This window comes from Apteryx rowi, unplaced genomic scaffold, assembly GCF_003343035.1.
Source record: "Apteryx rowi isolate R43461 unplaced genomic scaffold, aptRow1 scaffold_138, whole genome shotgun sequence".
Classification (NCBI taxonomy): Eukaryota; Metazoa; Chordata; class Aves; order Apterygiformes; family Apterygidae; genus Apteryx; species Apteryx rowi.
In genome coordinates this window covers 1,254,413-1,268,999 of record NW_020447619.1, presented here as the reverse complement: position 1 = coordinate 1,268,999, position 14,587 = coordinate 1,254,413, and the positions used below count along the sequence as shown (strand labels likewise).

Sequence of the window (14,587 nt, the reverse complement as noted above, 5' to 3'; positions counted from 1 at the left end):
CAAGTGTAAGGCCCTTATCACAGATGACTGCAGTCAGCTGCATGCTGCTGCCTCTCAGCAGGCTTTTGTTAGCGCTACACTAACCTGATTACATAGTTACTCAGTTGTCTAACCAGGTAGACATGCCCTGGCTGGGGATGGAAGGTGTTCCCACAAAAGAATTTGTTGCAGTGCCATCATTCTCATAGCAATTCCTCTAGATCAGGCTTGGAGAGCAGATTCAGTGCTGTAGGTACCTTTTTCCTGCAACTAGATTTTTCATAGCACTTCAGCTAAATCAGTATAGAACTCTTTGTGACATTATTTTGGGGGAAAACTGGAAGGGTGGGATCTTTTTAGAGGGTATGTGAAACTAATGTGAAGTTTAGTAAACTGGAGCATATGCTTAATACAGTTGCCTTGTACTTATACCATTGTAAGGAGCTTAATTTATGCCAACCTAGATTTTTAGATTTCAGCAGTATATGATAGGAAATAACTTGCAACAGATACTAAGCACTTGTAGTTGGGTTAAATGTGAAGCTATGTGAATTAATAATGGACTTAATGGTGACATACAAAAACTAAATTCTGTTCAGGCAAACAATAAGAAATATATCTTTTATGAAACCTTATTCAGCCTCTCACGCTGCTATTGCCTTTATCGCTGTACTGCTGTCCCATACAGTTGTAGCTATTGGAATGCCCTCTATAAATGTCACAGGCATTTTTCTCAGGAGTCTGACAATTCTAGCCCCGTTTCTTTTCTGCTCCATTGTCTGTGTTTTCAGCAATTACATTTTCAGTTTCTCTCTATCATACTACCTTAGTGATCTTGCTCCATTACTTCCCGTGTGGCTGTGATATCAGTTACTTGTTCGGCATACATACCATATGTAAGATCATCATGCCTTAACTGAAGCATATCACAGGTGTTAATATTTAACACCACAATGCTAGTGTGAGAGAGACAATTCTTATTCCCATTTAAGATAGTCACTTGTCTCATTGTTAATCTATTATCATGTTGTCCCATCACGGACGGGCTCCTACATTAAGAACTATGTACAATCTCTAACAAGAAGAAACTTTCAAGATAATAACTATAACCAAACCTGGCCAGGTTTTCTGTACAATTAAGTTGGTGTGACTGTGATTCTCAGTGGAATGTTAGACAAAGAAGCACACCCTGTTTCTCCTTTGTTGGGGTGTTTGTTTTGGACTAAAAAGAACATTGTTCTGTAAAAGAGAGCTTCTTGGCAGCATTAACAATCCATTGCTTTCCTGTAGCTTTTCAAGTATTCCGCTTCCTTCAAAAATAGTATTTGACCTTGATTTTCTTTATTTAATGCATTTTCCACATGTAGAAAAAGATATTTTTGACATGGGGACCAATTCTGCAGTTATTACTAGATCACAGTTATGGTTGTCTAAATAGGGATTTTCGAGCTGTACTATGATAGTATTTTAGTCACTGATGTAATAAAGTAGACTAAAATAATGTTAAAGGCACTTATTTTTTGTACTGTTTCAGATATCAGTAGCTTATTTCTTTTTGGCTTGTTTCATATTGTCATCTTTGTTTGGTCAGCCATATTGTATAGTAGGTTAAGTAAATGACTCTCGGTAGAGAGAATTCAAGATGAGTTACATAAAAGCATACATATTAACTGCCTGCTGGTGGCTATTTTAAAATTAAATTTTCTCCTGTAGTGAACGTATAGAAACTGAGGTATATTTCAGTAAACTAGATGAATTTGTATAACTGAGATAACAAAAAAACCCAAATCAGTGGAACATTCTCTATCCCACTTTTTTCCTTTCTTTTTTTTTTTTTTAATTTTTTTCCTCCTGTTGGAACTTCCAGTGCTTTACACTGCATTTTTTCAAAAAAAAAAAAAAAAAAAAAAAAGCCAAAATGCCAGTTTCTACTGCATCATTACAAACCCACTGGTTACACTTACCCTGTTTCAGTATTGGAGAACCGAGCAGGTCTCAAGTCTTGAGCTATCTGCAAGTGAAAAGAGACAAATTAAGACTCAGATGCTCCTCAGCATCTAGCAGTATACTATAGCTATAGTCACCCACATTTTTTTTCCAGGTGAGCTTGCCTACTTTTGAAATACAGCAGGCACTTAAGCAAATCACATGTAGTCAAAGTATAGAATCATATATTTTTACTTTCTTGAGATTAATTAGCAGGTTTACAAGATAATCTACTGACTCATTTAAATACAAAGATTACAGATGCGTTGGGAACCCCTGTTTTTTTTTATCAGCTGCTTATTCATTTGTATATAAATTTGTCATTAATGTAAATTTTTCCCTACTGTAGTGCTATGCTTTCAGAGCCTTGAGATTCCTCTTCAGTATGGAAAGAAATAGACATCTCTTTAGAAGGTATGTTAACAAAATCATTTATTTTATCAAAAGTCATCATTTATTTTCAGCAAAAAGAATAAGTGACAGGTAACTTCTGTCCTGTTGACAGCCAGAGATAGCCCCTCCTGCATTGCAACAGTGCCACTCTACATGATTTAGACATCCAGTATGGGGACTTGGGTTGCATACATGCTAGAAGACCTGGGTCTGCAGTGGCTCCTTCCTGCCCCATGAATCAAGGTTTAAAATATGTTGAGGGAAGTTTTAGGACTGTTGGAGATAATCTTCAGGATAAAAGTGTGGTTTAGCAAAACAGTACCAGGTGTGAGTTACAGGCCTGGATCTAGCAAATAACTGGGAGCAGTAAATTTTTTCTCTGCTCGCCCTCCACTCCTTCACATAGGAGCGACTGTGCATCAAGCAGAGATACTTAGGAGTATTCCTGAAAGGTTTGGATCAGTAAGGAGAAAATGTCTTTCATCAGTTACCCATTTTTACTAGAATGATGGCAAAGTTTTACCAGATAGAATACAAAAGCTGTGTATAACCTGGTACTTTGATTTGTGGGATTAGGATAGCAATTGCACTGCCTCTGGGTTCTGACTGTCAGTAGTGTTTCTCTAATGATTTATTCTGCATCATAAATTGCTAGAATTCTAAATATATCTTTTATCTTACTTCTTTTAAAAGAAGTGGAATTTGTGAACTTTTTCTAGTGAAAGGGCCCCAGCTTGTAATGAATGTTCAGAGCTAGGGTCAAGCTTTAGAATCTGAATGCCTGTTTTGCTGTCTTTCATTTGTTTTCACCTGCCTTACTTTTCAATATTTCCATTCCTACTATAACTTTAAAAAGAAAGAAACAAACCTCCAGTTAAGCTTGTCACTAACAAAATATTGTGTCTCTTAGGTGTTATATATGTGGCCTTTCTACTGCCCTCAGTCATTTCCATATCTTTTAGTCTAGAAGCCTTCTGGGATAAAAAATTTTAAGATGGGTGTAATAATTCTTTGAATGCAGGCAGGTACTAACCATATCAATTAATACAAGAAGGATCTTGGATAAATGCCTGTAAGCACAGAATGAAATACAACAGGGAAAAAATGAAAATGACTAAAAGCTCAGTGTAAAATAGTGTAGGATATCATTATATTCAGGAGATCCATTGACTTTAAAGAGGCTAGCCCTTGTTGGACAACTGGCACTTATATTAGCACCCAATGCACTGAGGTTGAATTCTAACTTTTGAAAGCTCCTTTATTTCCTATGTATAAAGTATAGTGCTAGGGAGTTAAGATCTGAATAGATTAGTCAAAAATAAGTGTGTTATTTAGGTTATAAAGTAAGAAGTAATAATAAACATTAAAAAGTCTCTGCTGTAGATTAATAGCTTCTGTGAACACTGTTTCTAAAATATATCAAAATGTTAAATCTTTGTAGACTTTTCCCTACTGACTTGTTTGAAATCTTTATTGATATTGGACATTATGTTCGTGATATCAGTGCTTATGAAGAGCTGGTATCAAAGCTGAATTTGTTAAAGGTAAGTAAAAAGTTTCATAGAGTTAAGCAGATAGATTCTTTGCCCATTCCTGGCACAGGAAATGCATAAAATATTTTATATTTATATTTATCATTTAATTTATAAACAGGATGATGAATTGAAGCAAATTGCTGAAAGCATTGAGAACATCAATCAGAATAAGGCACCTACAAAACATATAGGCAATTATGCAATTTTAGAACACCTTGGCAGTGGAGCTTTTGGAAGTGTATATAAGGTAAACTTCCCTTTTGATGTTAACTACAGGTTTTGGGAGAAGCTTCACGAAGAGGGTCTAATACTTATTTTAGGTACTAACTGGCTTTCTTTGGATTTCATCAAGGGAATGCAGGTGTTGAAAAGCCTTTTTCGGTTCTGGGCTTGTTGCTTATAGTTCTGCATTTCTTTTTTCCTAGCATTTACTGCGATTTTTGACATCTCTGTATGTGTAAAATTGACCAGTATCTCTCTTAGGTATACTAAATGCTACTTTTACTTTCTTTTGATTACTTGCAATAGACAGAACTGCTGTTTATAGAAAGTTTAACAAATCTCTGTAGAACCACAGAAGTTCAAACATGTTTTATCTGAAAAGCAACATTGGGGGCTGATAATGTTCCTTAAAACACTGCAGCAAGTTCAGCAAGATACTACTAACTGCATTGTGGGGCTCCAGTTCTTATGGCTAATCACATCATACACACGGGAAAAAAACTATTTTGATTTTTGTGAGGCAAGTTTGGACTCAAGTAACTAATCTGCTAGCCATAATAATATCCTTTCTGTCCTCATACTATATTAATTTTACAGGGTTTTTATCTTCTTCTTAGGTTAGAAAGCATAATGGACAAAATCTTCTAGCAATGAAAGAAGTCAATTTACACAATCCAGCTTTTGGAAAGGACAAAAAAGACAGAGACAGTAATGTAAAGAACATCGTCTCTGAATTAACCATCATTAAAGAGCAGGTATGTCGCATGGACTCTAGTTTCATGTATGGGTGTTCTCTTGTTAGCACTATTGTTGGTGAGCTCTTATATAATAGGGCTTCCAGCTGCTGGTAGTGTTTTTGTCTGATCAGTACAATATTGGCCCTCTGTGCATGAAAGCTGTCAATATTGCATAAATTCTTGCTGTGATATTAGCAGCAGTGCACATACTTGTTACTGAAGATTTTGACTTTTTCTACTGGAAGTATTCCAACTTTCTTTAAAGAATTCAATAAATTAAGGTGGCAATAGAAAACTAATGAGTCTTTGTTCCAATTAATTATTCCTGGGTTTAAAATACAGTGAGAAAATAGTCATTGCTATAATTGGAAATCTGTTAAAAAAAAAAAAAAAAGACCAATCAGATTTAGGGTTTGTAGGCTATGAAAGCCAGTACTTTGAGGCAGGTGTAACTGCCTGTCTTTGGACTGTTCTGGTTATTAAGAGGAGAGTGAATAGCAACCATGCTGTTTTTTCTTCTGCTTGCTCTAGTAATTTGCAACACTTCTTTATTTTTGGGGTAGCAGAGAAAGGTCTATTGCACTGCAGTTCATAGGCAACTTTGTGGAATTCTTGTTACCTGTGTGCTGTGCAAACAGAATGAAGAAATCCCATTGGTACACATAGTATGCATATTTAATGGCACGGCACAATCCAGTTTTAAATGCTGAGTAAATAGAAATAGTGGTCAATGTTTTGAACTTCTGTTTTTGGTTGGAATTCAATATTAAGAATTATTAAGAATAATATTAAGAAATCTAAAAAATGTTGTTTCATCATCACTATTTTCTTCCTTCCAGTGCATAGCTAAACATTATAAATATTGTGCCATCAGTCTAACTATCTTAAACATCTAAATTTCTTTCCTTGTTGTAGCTTTATCATCCAAATATTGTACGCTATCATAGAACCTTCTTGGAAAGTAAGTATAAATGTAGAGAATTACTACATTGTACCTAGTGAAGAAATAGAAATATATAATAAGAGTACTTACAACTGGGAAGAATTGTCTAATTTGAGCAGTAAGTGCTAATATTTTCTTAGAGAACTATTACAGTTCAGACATGCTTATATTGCTTTAAAACTGAAAAAAAAGGTTGCGAAATAGTGATAGTTCTATATTAGTAAAACTAGATGCAATGTAAGCATGTAGCAAGTGTGGTCCTCATCCTGTACAGTTAAGGATCCAAAATTCAAAATTGGAATGCTGGGCAGGCTGGTAGATTGAATGATATAGGTTGCTCAGCCATGTTGTCTTTTTAATGAAGTGTAGGCTACCTACACCTGCCCATTGAGTAGTTATGAGGCAGTGAGTTCCTTATAGTTGCCATGGTAGAAATGGGTATTGAGGAAAAATTGGATTAACAAGGAGTGGAACTAGGATTAAAATGTATTTGCATGTACAAATAAATTTAAAAAAAAAGTAAAAAATAGCAGCTATTTTAATATATTTAACCTCAAATATTCTATTTTCAAACATCTTCTGTATAAATATATTTCATTTCATTTTCTTTTATGTAGATGACAGGTTATACATAGTCATGGAGCTCATAGAGGGGGTGCCACTGGGAGAACACTTTCATTCTTTGAAGGAAAAGCAACAGCAGTTTACAGAAGAAAGAATATGGAATATATTTATCCAAGTAAGGATTGGTGTTTTTTTCGTTGAAACATTCCTGCATGTAATTAGTAGTGCCATTTATGTTTCTCAGGCTAATAATAAATGACAAAGTAATGCTTATTACGTAGCTAATACAAGATATGAACATAATTTTATTTGCCTTTATTTAGGTTGCAGTAGAATCTTTGTAAGGCTCTTTCTTTTTGTTTTTAAGCTTTGCCTAGCTCTTCGTTATTTGCATAAAGAGAAAAGGATTGTTCATCGAGATCTCACTCCAAACAATATCATGCTGGGGGATAAAGACAAAGTTACAATTAGTAAGTAGAACTCCTTTACTTGAAGAGGATTTCCCATCAATATAACTGAGTAGAACTTCCTTACTGTAACTTGCGGAAGGTTTCAGACTCCCATGCATTGGCCATCACGCTTGGAAGCTAGTGAATCGCTTCATGATTATACTGTTCTGTAAAACAGTTGTTAATGCAGTGATCATTGCCACCAGGTGTCATCATCCATGACTATATTTTTTGCAGCTAAGGATGTTAAATATGACTGAAGAAATGATTTAGTTCTAAAAGAAATTAAGCTATAGCAATGCTTCAGGGCCTGCTTATGTTTAAATTGGCAAGAATATTGAGATAACCAGATTAGGTACCATGTCTAAGCAAATGCTAATGAACATACAAAGTGAAATGGGCATATGTTCTAATCCAGTTCTACCATGCAATTGTAAGTACCCATCAGTTCTTCTCAGTGCTCAGCTGAGGTGGGGGACTATTTCTTTAATCCTATGGTAGCGAATGTCCTTGACACATATTTCTATAATCTCTACCATATGGAGGAGGGGGGTCCAGGCAGTGTTTCAGGATAGGATTTGAAAGCTGTGCGTGTGTGTGTGTGTGTGAACAATACTCTGAAGTATGGCAAAGCTTTACTTTGGTATCCTCTTTGACTGAATTAATACAGTCTGGAATATGCAGCAAGTCTAATGGGCAATTCAGAGACTGTAGTTTTTAATTTCTGCAAACAACTACTACATTCTTTCTTATTGCTTATGGCACAGAAAAAAATAAACAATTTGAGCATTGCAGCCTCTCATCTTTAAAAATAAAAGGGAAATGTAAACGTATGCACTCACCCAACCACAAAACACTCTGTTATAATAGACCAATGTATTTGGCAGTTGTCATTTTAGAGTAAATATTTATACCTGATGATATAAACATTTAAATTCATTAATTATTAAATCATATGAGCTAAAAAGTTCTGATTCATAACAATACTAAAGTTTTGAAAAATGATGATTTAATGGAGCATTCGTCCCTGAATGGTAAAAATTAATACTCAGAATATTATTTTATAGTTGTATTTTATACCAACATACTGCCACTGAGGGGCAGTCTTGTCTTGATTTAGCACCTTTGCCTTACCTCTGGTCCGATTTATTTATCTAAATTATCATTGAAAAGTATTGTATTTTTGTCAAAGATTTACAGATGTTGAGGAAAATTGGAAGAACTGAAACTTGCTTTGATCATTTCTACAGTGATTGGTTAGAAACTATTGTGGTATTTAAACAGATAATTATTTTATTTAGTACTTTAATTAGTACTAGCATAGCAAAATATAAGGAGTTTTCAGAGGGAGTTGAAGATCTTTTATCTATTACTTCTAAATTTTACTGAGCCTTGTTGTTTTACGACCTTAATGAAAGTAGGAATAATTTCTGTTCTTTCTAATTATAGTTAATATATACTGTGCTGGTGCATGCTGTAGTATCATGTCTAATTCATACAATCAATCTATACCAAAGATTGGATCATTTACAGTGTTGAGAATTAGATCTCACAGTATTTAAGGAGAAAGTTGACAAATCATTGACCATTTGACAAGTTCAAGGAGCTCCAGATAAAGTTTTGTATAAAAGGTCTGATGGAGGTGAGAGCATATGCCCAAATATTAAGAAATCTTAAATCTTGGCTCTGTAGTGAATTTAATCTTTTGAGTTTTACAAAATAAAAGGTTCTGCTTCACAAATCTGCTCAGAACTGTAGTTCTGTGTTTAGTCACCCTAATTTGCTCAGATATTAAGAAATCTTAAATCTTGGCTCTATAGCGAATTTAACCTTTCGAGTCTTATAAAATAAAAGGTTCTGCTCCACAAATCTACTCGGAACTGTAATTCTGTGCACAGTCACCGTGAAGAGATATAGTTCAATTTTCTGGAGTTTTTCAAATCCCCAAATGGTGCACAAATTATCTCTAACTGGAATAATACTTTTGTGGGGCTATTAGTGAAGCAGTGTTGTGTGACTGTGTAATTAAGAAATGGCCTCTGATAGTCCAAATTATTTTGCTTTGGGGGGAAAAAAAGCTTGGAAGTTTGTATGAATATAATGCTCCTCTTTTTTCTCTTAATCAGTCAGTCCTTCTGGAAATAGTACTCTTGTTAAACTTTTGTTGGGAGAATGTGCAGATCGACAATATAACAAAGTCAGCTTATTCCTCTGTAACTAAAATTCTTCAAATATGTTGTCTTTATAGAGCTACAGTGGCCCTGCAATGGCCCAGGTTTTGGACTCGTGTAGATTTTGACTTAAGAAAAAGAAGAAGTGAGGAATAAATTGGAGCAAAGTGCTTCTGTAGACTTTCATTTTATATTGAGCATGACTATGCAGCAGCCCCAACAATGAAGTGCTTTTTTCCACTGTGTATGTGGAAAGAACTGAACCGTTCGTGTTCCAAATATTATAAAGGTTCTCTCATAAAAATTCTGAATTTATGTTTGTTGAAGAGGAAAGGAATGTTTAGTATGGGAAATGTTTCTATCTTGATGTTAGCACAGGGAAAAAAAAATTAGACCTGCTGCAGAATTGTGCTTAGGTGTCCTGAAGTCATGGAGAAATTGCTACATACAGAGGAGGCCCTTGTAGAGCAATTCCAGCAGAACTTTATAGGCAGGGGTCTAACGTGAAAGCTAGCTGAAAACAAGAATTCATACAGGCAGATAACTCTGTGTCCAGCCTGGCACAATGTAAAAGAAATCTATGAGGAACATTTTGTAGAGATGGTCTCTGAATATGCCTGCTGTAGTTTTTACTGCAAGAAAAATACCTGAGGTAATAGGAGGAAGAATGTGTATTTTTTTAAAAATCCTGAATGTGATTAGACACATTCTTATCAAGGTCTTTGTCTTTTTTTTTTTTTTTTTTTTTAACTTACAGAAGATACTAACAGAAGTCCTAAGCCCAAAAACCAGCTTCATTTTCATGTGTCAATTATATAACTTTCTCTACGTTTCCCATCTTTTACCCGTGGCAACTGAATTTGCTTCACCCCAAACTTTGCAGGCTCTTTTAAGTCGTTTGTTCTCGAAAAGGAAAACAGACATTTGTAATCTGATCCTAGCCAGATTAATGGTGATATAAGATCTCTGTTTCTGACTGTAAAGAACTGTAAGCATGCTGTTGTTATGCAGTCTCTGCAACTCACCATCCCATTCACTTGTTTTATTTCATCTCTGACAGATTTGATAGGGAGGAGACAAGAACTGCCATCTCTTATATGCTGGTACAGTATTTAGACATAACTGGTTGACCTATGAATACTACCAAAGTATGAATGTTAAATCATGCTAACTTGTAATTTCATAAAACATCTCATTCTGAATTGGTGGAAAAGTGTTACTGAAATTGTCTCTGGTCAGCTTGAATGTGTGATTTATAATTTATGATAAACAATGTTTATAGTAGAATTTCAGGCACAGCCTGAACAGTAGTTGTTTTGTGTAGGGTTTTTTCGAAGCCATGTTATCTGTGGCTCTCAGTTTAATCTGCCCAACTCTTTATATGAGACATTGAGAAGTAATAATTTTCTGAATTTAAAATGTGTATCTGTTTTTATTGCAGCTGTATCTTACTGCAGCTGTATTTTGTTTCTAACACAGCGTACTTCTATCTAAAGTTCCGTAGTTGCATCTGTTTGTAGGGCAAAACAGAAGACTCTGTACATCATCATTTTTCCTCAGTGTCACCTAGTTTCAACAAGGTATAGATCTTGATGGTCAAAGAAGGCTGTGTACAGTTGCTTTGAGACCTTTCAGATCTGATATCAAGGAGATTTGTGTAGGGTTCCATATGCTTTTATGGATAGCGTGCTCTGTTTACAGTTTAGTGCATACGATGCAATAGCAGGAGAAGGAATCTGTATGCAACTGAAACCTAAGATTATTATATAGTAGCAGAATACTGATTATGAGACAAATCACCTCTCCAATATACTTCTAATCATAGCAGGCAGTCACAAAGTTTCAGAATAGTAAAGCAAATGAGACTTGAAAGTTCAAGTAGTTGGCAGATACTGAAGGAAAGCTACATGTTAATTCTGTAATTTAGAATACTTGTTTTTTGGGTGCGCTTTTTAAAAGACTTGTTGCCTCCTTATTCTGTGCCCTGCCCAGAGAAGTGGTGGCTATGAGGTCTAGTGATATAACTAGCGTCTGTTGTATATTAGTCGTTACTGTACAGTGTCACTTAGAATAATGCTATTTTTTTTCAGGTCATATAACCAGTCTTCAGTATCAGGATCACTACCCTTGATACAAAGATTCAAGGAAATGCTTGTAATACTTAATTTTCAAAACTTTCAGAAGAGGCTGAGTAGAATTTTCCATCCTTTTGTTTAAGCTCATCCGGTAAATCAAACATTCGGGACTGGACTATTGATAGCCTAATTGCACAATCATGTATTTCTCCACAAATTGCAGTTCTAAATGTGGAACAATGCTAATGTTCCTAGTGCAAATTTTGCAAACTTCACAAAACTGACAAATTTTATAGTGAGTTTAAGAAGCATTGATATTAGCACCCTGCAAAGAAATGATAGATTGGCTAGGAGGATGTATTTGGGAATGATGAGAAATGGATTCTGTTCCTTTTCTGTTGATGGAAAAGAGTAGAATAAGTTATATACAGCTGTTGATTAAATTTACAGATAAACTGGATTTTASGATATGCTTTTATGGATAACGTTTTATCTTTCTTTTCCAGATGATTGTAACACAATAGCTTAAATTTGAAATAGCTGTACTTAGCTGTTTACAGGGTCTACTCTTGCCAGTAATTCCTATTAAGCATAGGATATACTAGTGTGATGAGTCCCACTTAAATTAATGGTACTATTCATGCTAGCAAGCACTGGTATTGATAAATTTCATAGGACTGGAATAATCATAAATGTGATGATGACTTATGAATTTTATTAAAGAAATACATCATTAGATGTTTTACGTTATTAAAAACTGAAGTCTGCCACTTGCTAGGGCCTTTGAAGAAAGATGAGATGAAAAAAATATTATATTTTAAGGTAAATAAGCTTGAATAACTGGCTAGTAATTGAAAATGGCTAGTAATATAAGAACGGATCAATACACCAGCAATAAAACCTTGTTTGTCCCTTTAATACCATATCAATTGGTACATAATTTTGTACTTTTCTACAAATTTCTAGAAATGCTTATTCTATATTTTATGTCAAAACAGGAAAAAGTTATTAGCAGTAGTATTTCTGCAGCATTCAAAAACATCAGATACCTAATCCCATTCACTTAGTTGCTGATAAACTTTCTTGATTACAGTTGCAAACCTGCTGAAAAGAAGCAAAGCTAACCTGTCTCATTCTGAGCCTTTCAGGGAGAAAGAAGAAACTGTCTGATGAGGACACGATAAAAATCTGACCCAAATAGGTCTGAAGTTCACATATGTAGTGAATTTGATATTTCTTGAATCCTTTTTTTGATTTGCTTTTGGTCTTTGTATGCATAGTTGATTTTAGGAAAAATTAACGATGCTTCCAAATATGGTTCAAATCTAAATTAAGACAACAAATGTGCAAATACGCTGTTAGTATTGTTAAGATGCAGCATCTGGAAACATAATTTTCCTCTTGTCTTTACTCTAGAAGATCAATCTAGCAGGTGAAATCTTCAGGTAATAACCCCACAAATGAAAAACCAAATTCAATCAATTAAAAAAAAAATTGCACGTAACCAAAATGCTCATTTAGAGACTGCTAAGAATTAGAATGTCTTCTTATTCAGCTATTGTGAAGAGATGATTCTGCAAGAGAGTAAGATATTAGTCAAGGCAGCCTACTCATTTTTTCCATAATCCTCTCTCCCTTACAGGCCCTCTTCCCAAGGATGTTTTGTTTTCTGAAACAATCTTAATTGGAAGACTTCATTATCACTTACTCTGCTAAACATGATGTAAACAAGTGAAAACAAGTGAAGAAGGTTGTTTCAGAATCTAAAGGATTGTGATTGTGTGTTTTTGTGTTAGTTTTTCTTTCTATTTGAGGACTCTGTTGCGTGGTTGCTTGACTATTTTAGTGAATTAAAAAAAAATTTTAAATAGCACTTAGTTTTCTCAGTTCCCAATATACACGTTAATAAAGGAAAAAAAACAAAAACAAGGCCTAATGTTTAGAGTCACAGTATAAAATCTAGTCAAATATAATAATACCTTGAAGGAGGAATGACTGCATTGGTAAGTCATTACTGGTGGCATTGCATGTCTAATCATAGCGTTTAAAACCCGTCTAATGGTGAAAGTTTGTTCTTTTTTATTGTCTTTGAATGGACTTAAAAATAATCTCCATTTTTCAGTGAAGGATGCTATGCTTCCAAATATTAAAGAAATTAGCTGTAAAGAAATTGCACCAATTCAGGCTGCGCGGTACACAAAACACCAGAACTATTACTATAGAAATTTTATTTTATAAAACTTGATTGCTAGATTGGTGTACCTAGTGTTCCACTCTGCTTACAAATTGTCATATATTAGGATGGTACAATAAGCTGTAATGCATGTAATTCACATGTTCCGGGAAGATTCAAAGTGGTATTTAAAAGCAGAAAAATTATCAGTTTTCCAAAATGACATTTGCAGATTAAGCAACCATCATCTTGCAGAAATAGCCAGTTTCTCCTGTTTGAACAGGTAGATGGATCTTTTCACTGGTGGCATTGAAAGTCCAAGATTACTTCCTCATGGGAATAGTTCATTTTTTTTCCTTCAGCTGTGCTATAAATTAACCATTGTTTGTTTTATTTTTGATCTAAAAGAGTATTTTTTTCCTTTTCGGGGAGGTGGAACAATATAACAGTCAAAATGAGGGGTTTTGTTGTTTTCTCTGCGGATGAGATAATTGTCTCTCTAATGCCAATTGTATTCCTGCATTGCAAGACTACGGGAGGCAACAAGAATCCTCTGAATTGGTAGACAATTTAGTGATTTTAGGACTGCAATATTAGTTCTGGGACTAGATTAAAATGGTAAAAAACTAACCTAGCAAAAGTGAGAAAGCTTTGATTGAGATGTAAGTGTCAGTCTCCGGTTTCCAGAGGCAGTGCAAGAGAGGGGCAGGACTGCCTTTTTTGGTGGCAGAGCTCTACTAGCTCATCTTTCTCACAAAACCTCACTCTGAATCACTAAAATGGGCTTATAATTTCCCTTTTGGATGAACTGGTGCAGCATGCACTTCTGTATCCTCATGTAGGTAGTGGCTGGACAGCCTACCTGCCCTCTCCCTCTCTCCTAGTTTGTCTTATCTCTTTGCCTTTGCTCTTGCTACCCTTTGTTTTGTTTCATATAATCTTGCTTACAAAGCTTTCACTGGCATTCTCAGTACGATTCTGTGGGAGCTTTCCTTTTCCATTTTTTTCTGGTCACTTCTCTTTAGCCTACTAGTATTTATCATCGTATTGTCAGTGTTGATGTAGTTCCTTCCAGCTAGTTCTTGCATTACTTTGGTTAATTGATAGGTTCTTTTTCTGTGTCAGTGAGAATGGAAGCTGTAGGAAAACATTTGGAAGCTTTAGGTTACATATTTCATTCTGAGATCGGTGTGATTTCTGATCAGATGATCTGAATCAGATCATTCTGATTGAATATGTACAAATTTTAGAGGGTAGGTCCAGCTTCTGAGGAAAACCTGTTCCTGTACTTGACAGTTTTGTCTTAGTGCTTGATGTACCACTGGATGAATTAACTGTAGTAAATCAAGATGGTTCAGGA

The 14,587-nt window shown here is 34.9% G+C and overlaps 1 protein-coding gene across 2 annotated transcripts in view; it reads left to right on the top strand.

Moving 5' to 3' along the window:
* NEK10 (NIMA related kinase 10) overlaps positions 1-14,587 on the top strand; it is a 95,352-nt gene that overhangs the window by 17,017 nt on the left and 63,748 nt on the right. For both annotated transcript variants that reach the window (XM_026057293.1, XM_026057291.1), the window contains exons 15-21: positions 2,315-2,379; positions 3,800-3,902; positions 4,012-4,140; positions 4,733-4,870; positions 5,768-5,813; positions 6,413-6,534; positions 6,727-6,829. In XM_026057293.1, the coding sequence (XP_025913078.1) occupies positions 2,315-2,379; positions 3,800-3,902; positions 4,012-4,140; positions 4,733-4,870; positions 5,768-5,813; positions 6,413-6,534; positions 6,727-6,829 (706 nt within the window). The remainder of the gene's footprint in view (positions 1-2,314; positions 2,380-3,799; positions 3,903-4,011; positions 4,141-4,732; positions 4,871-5,767; positions 5,814-6,412; positions 6,535-6,726; positions 6,830-14,587) is intronic.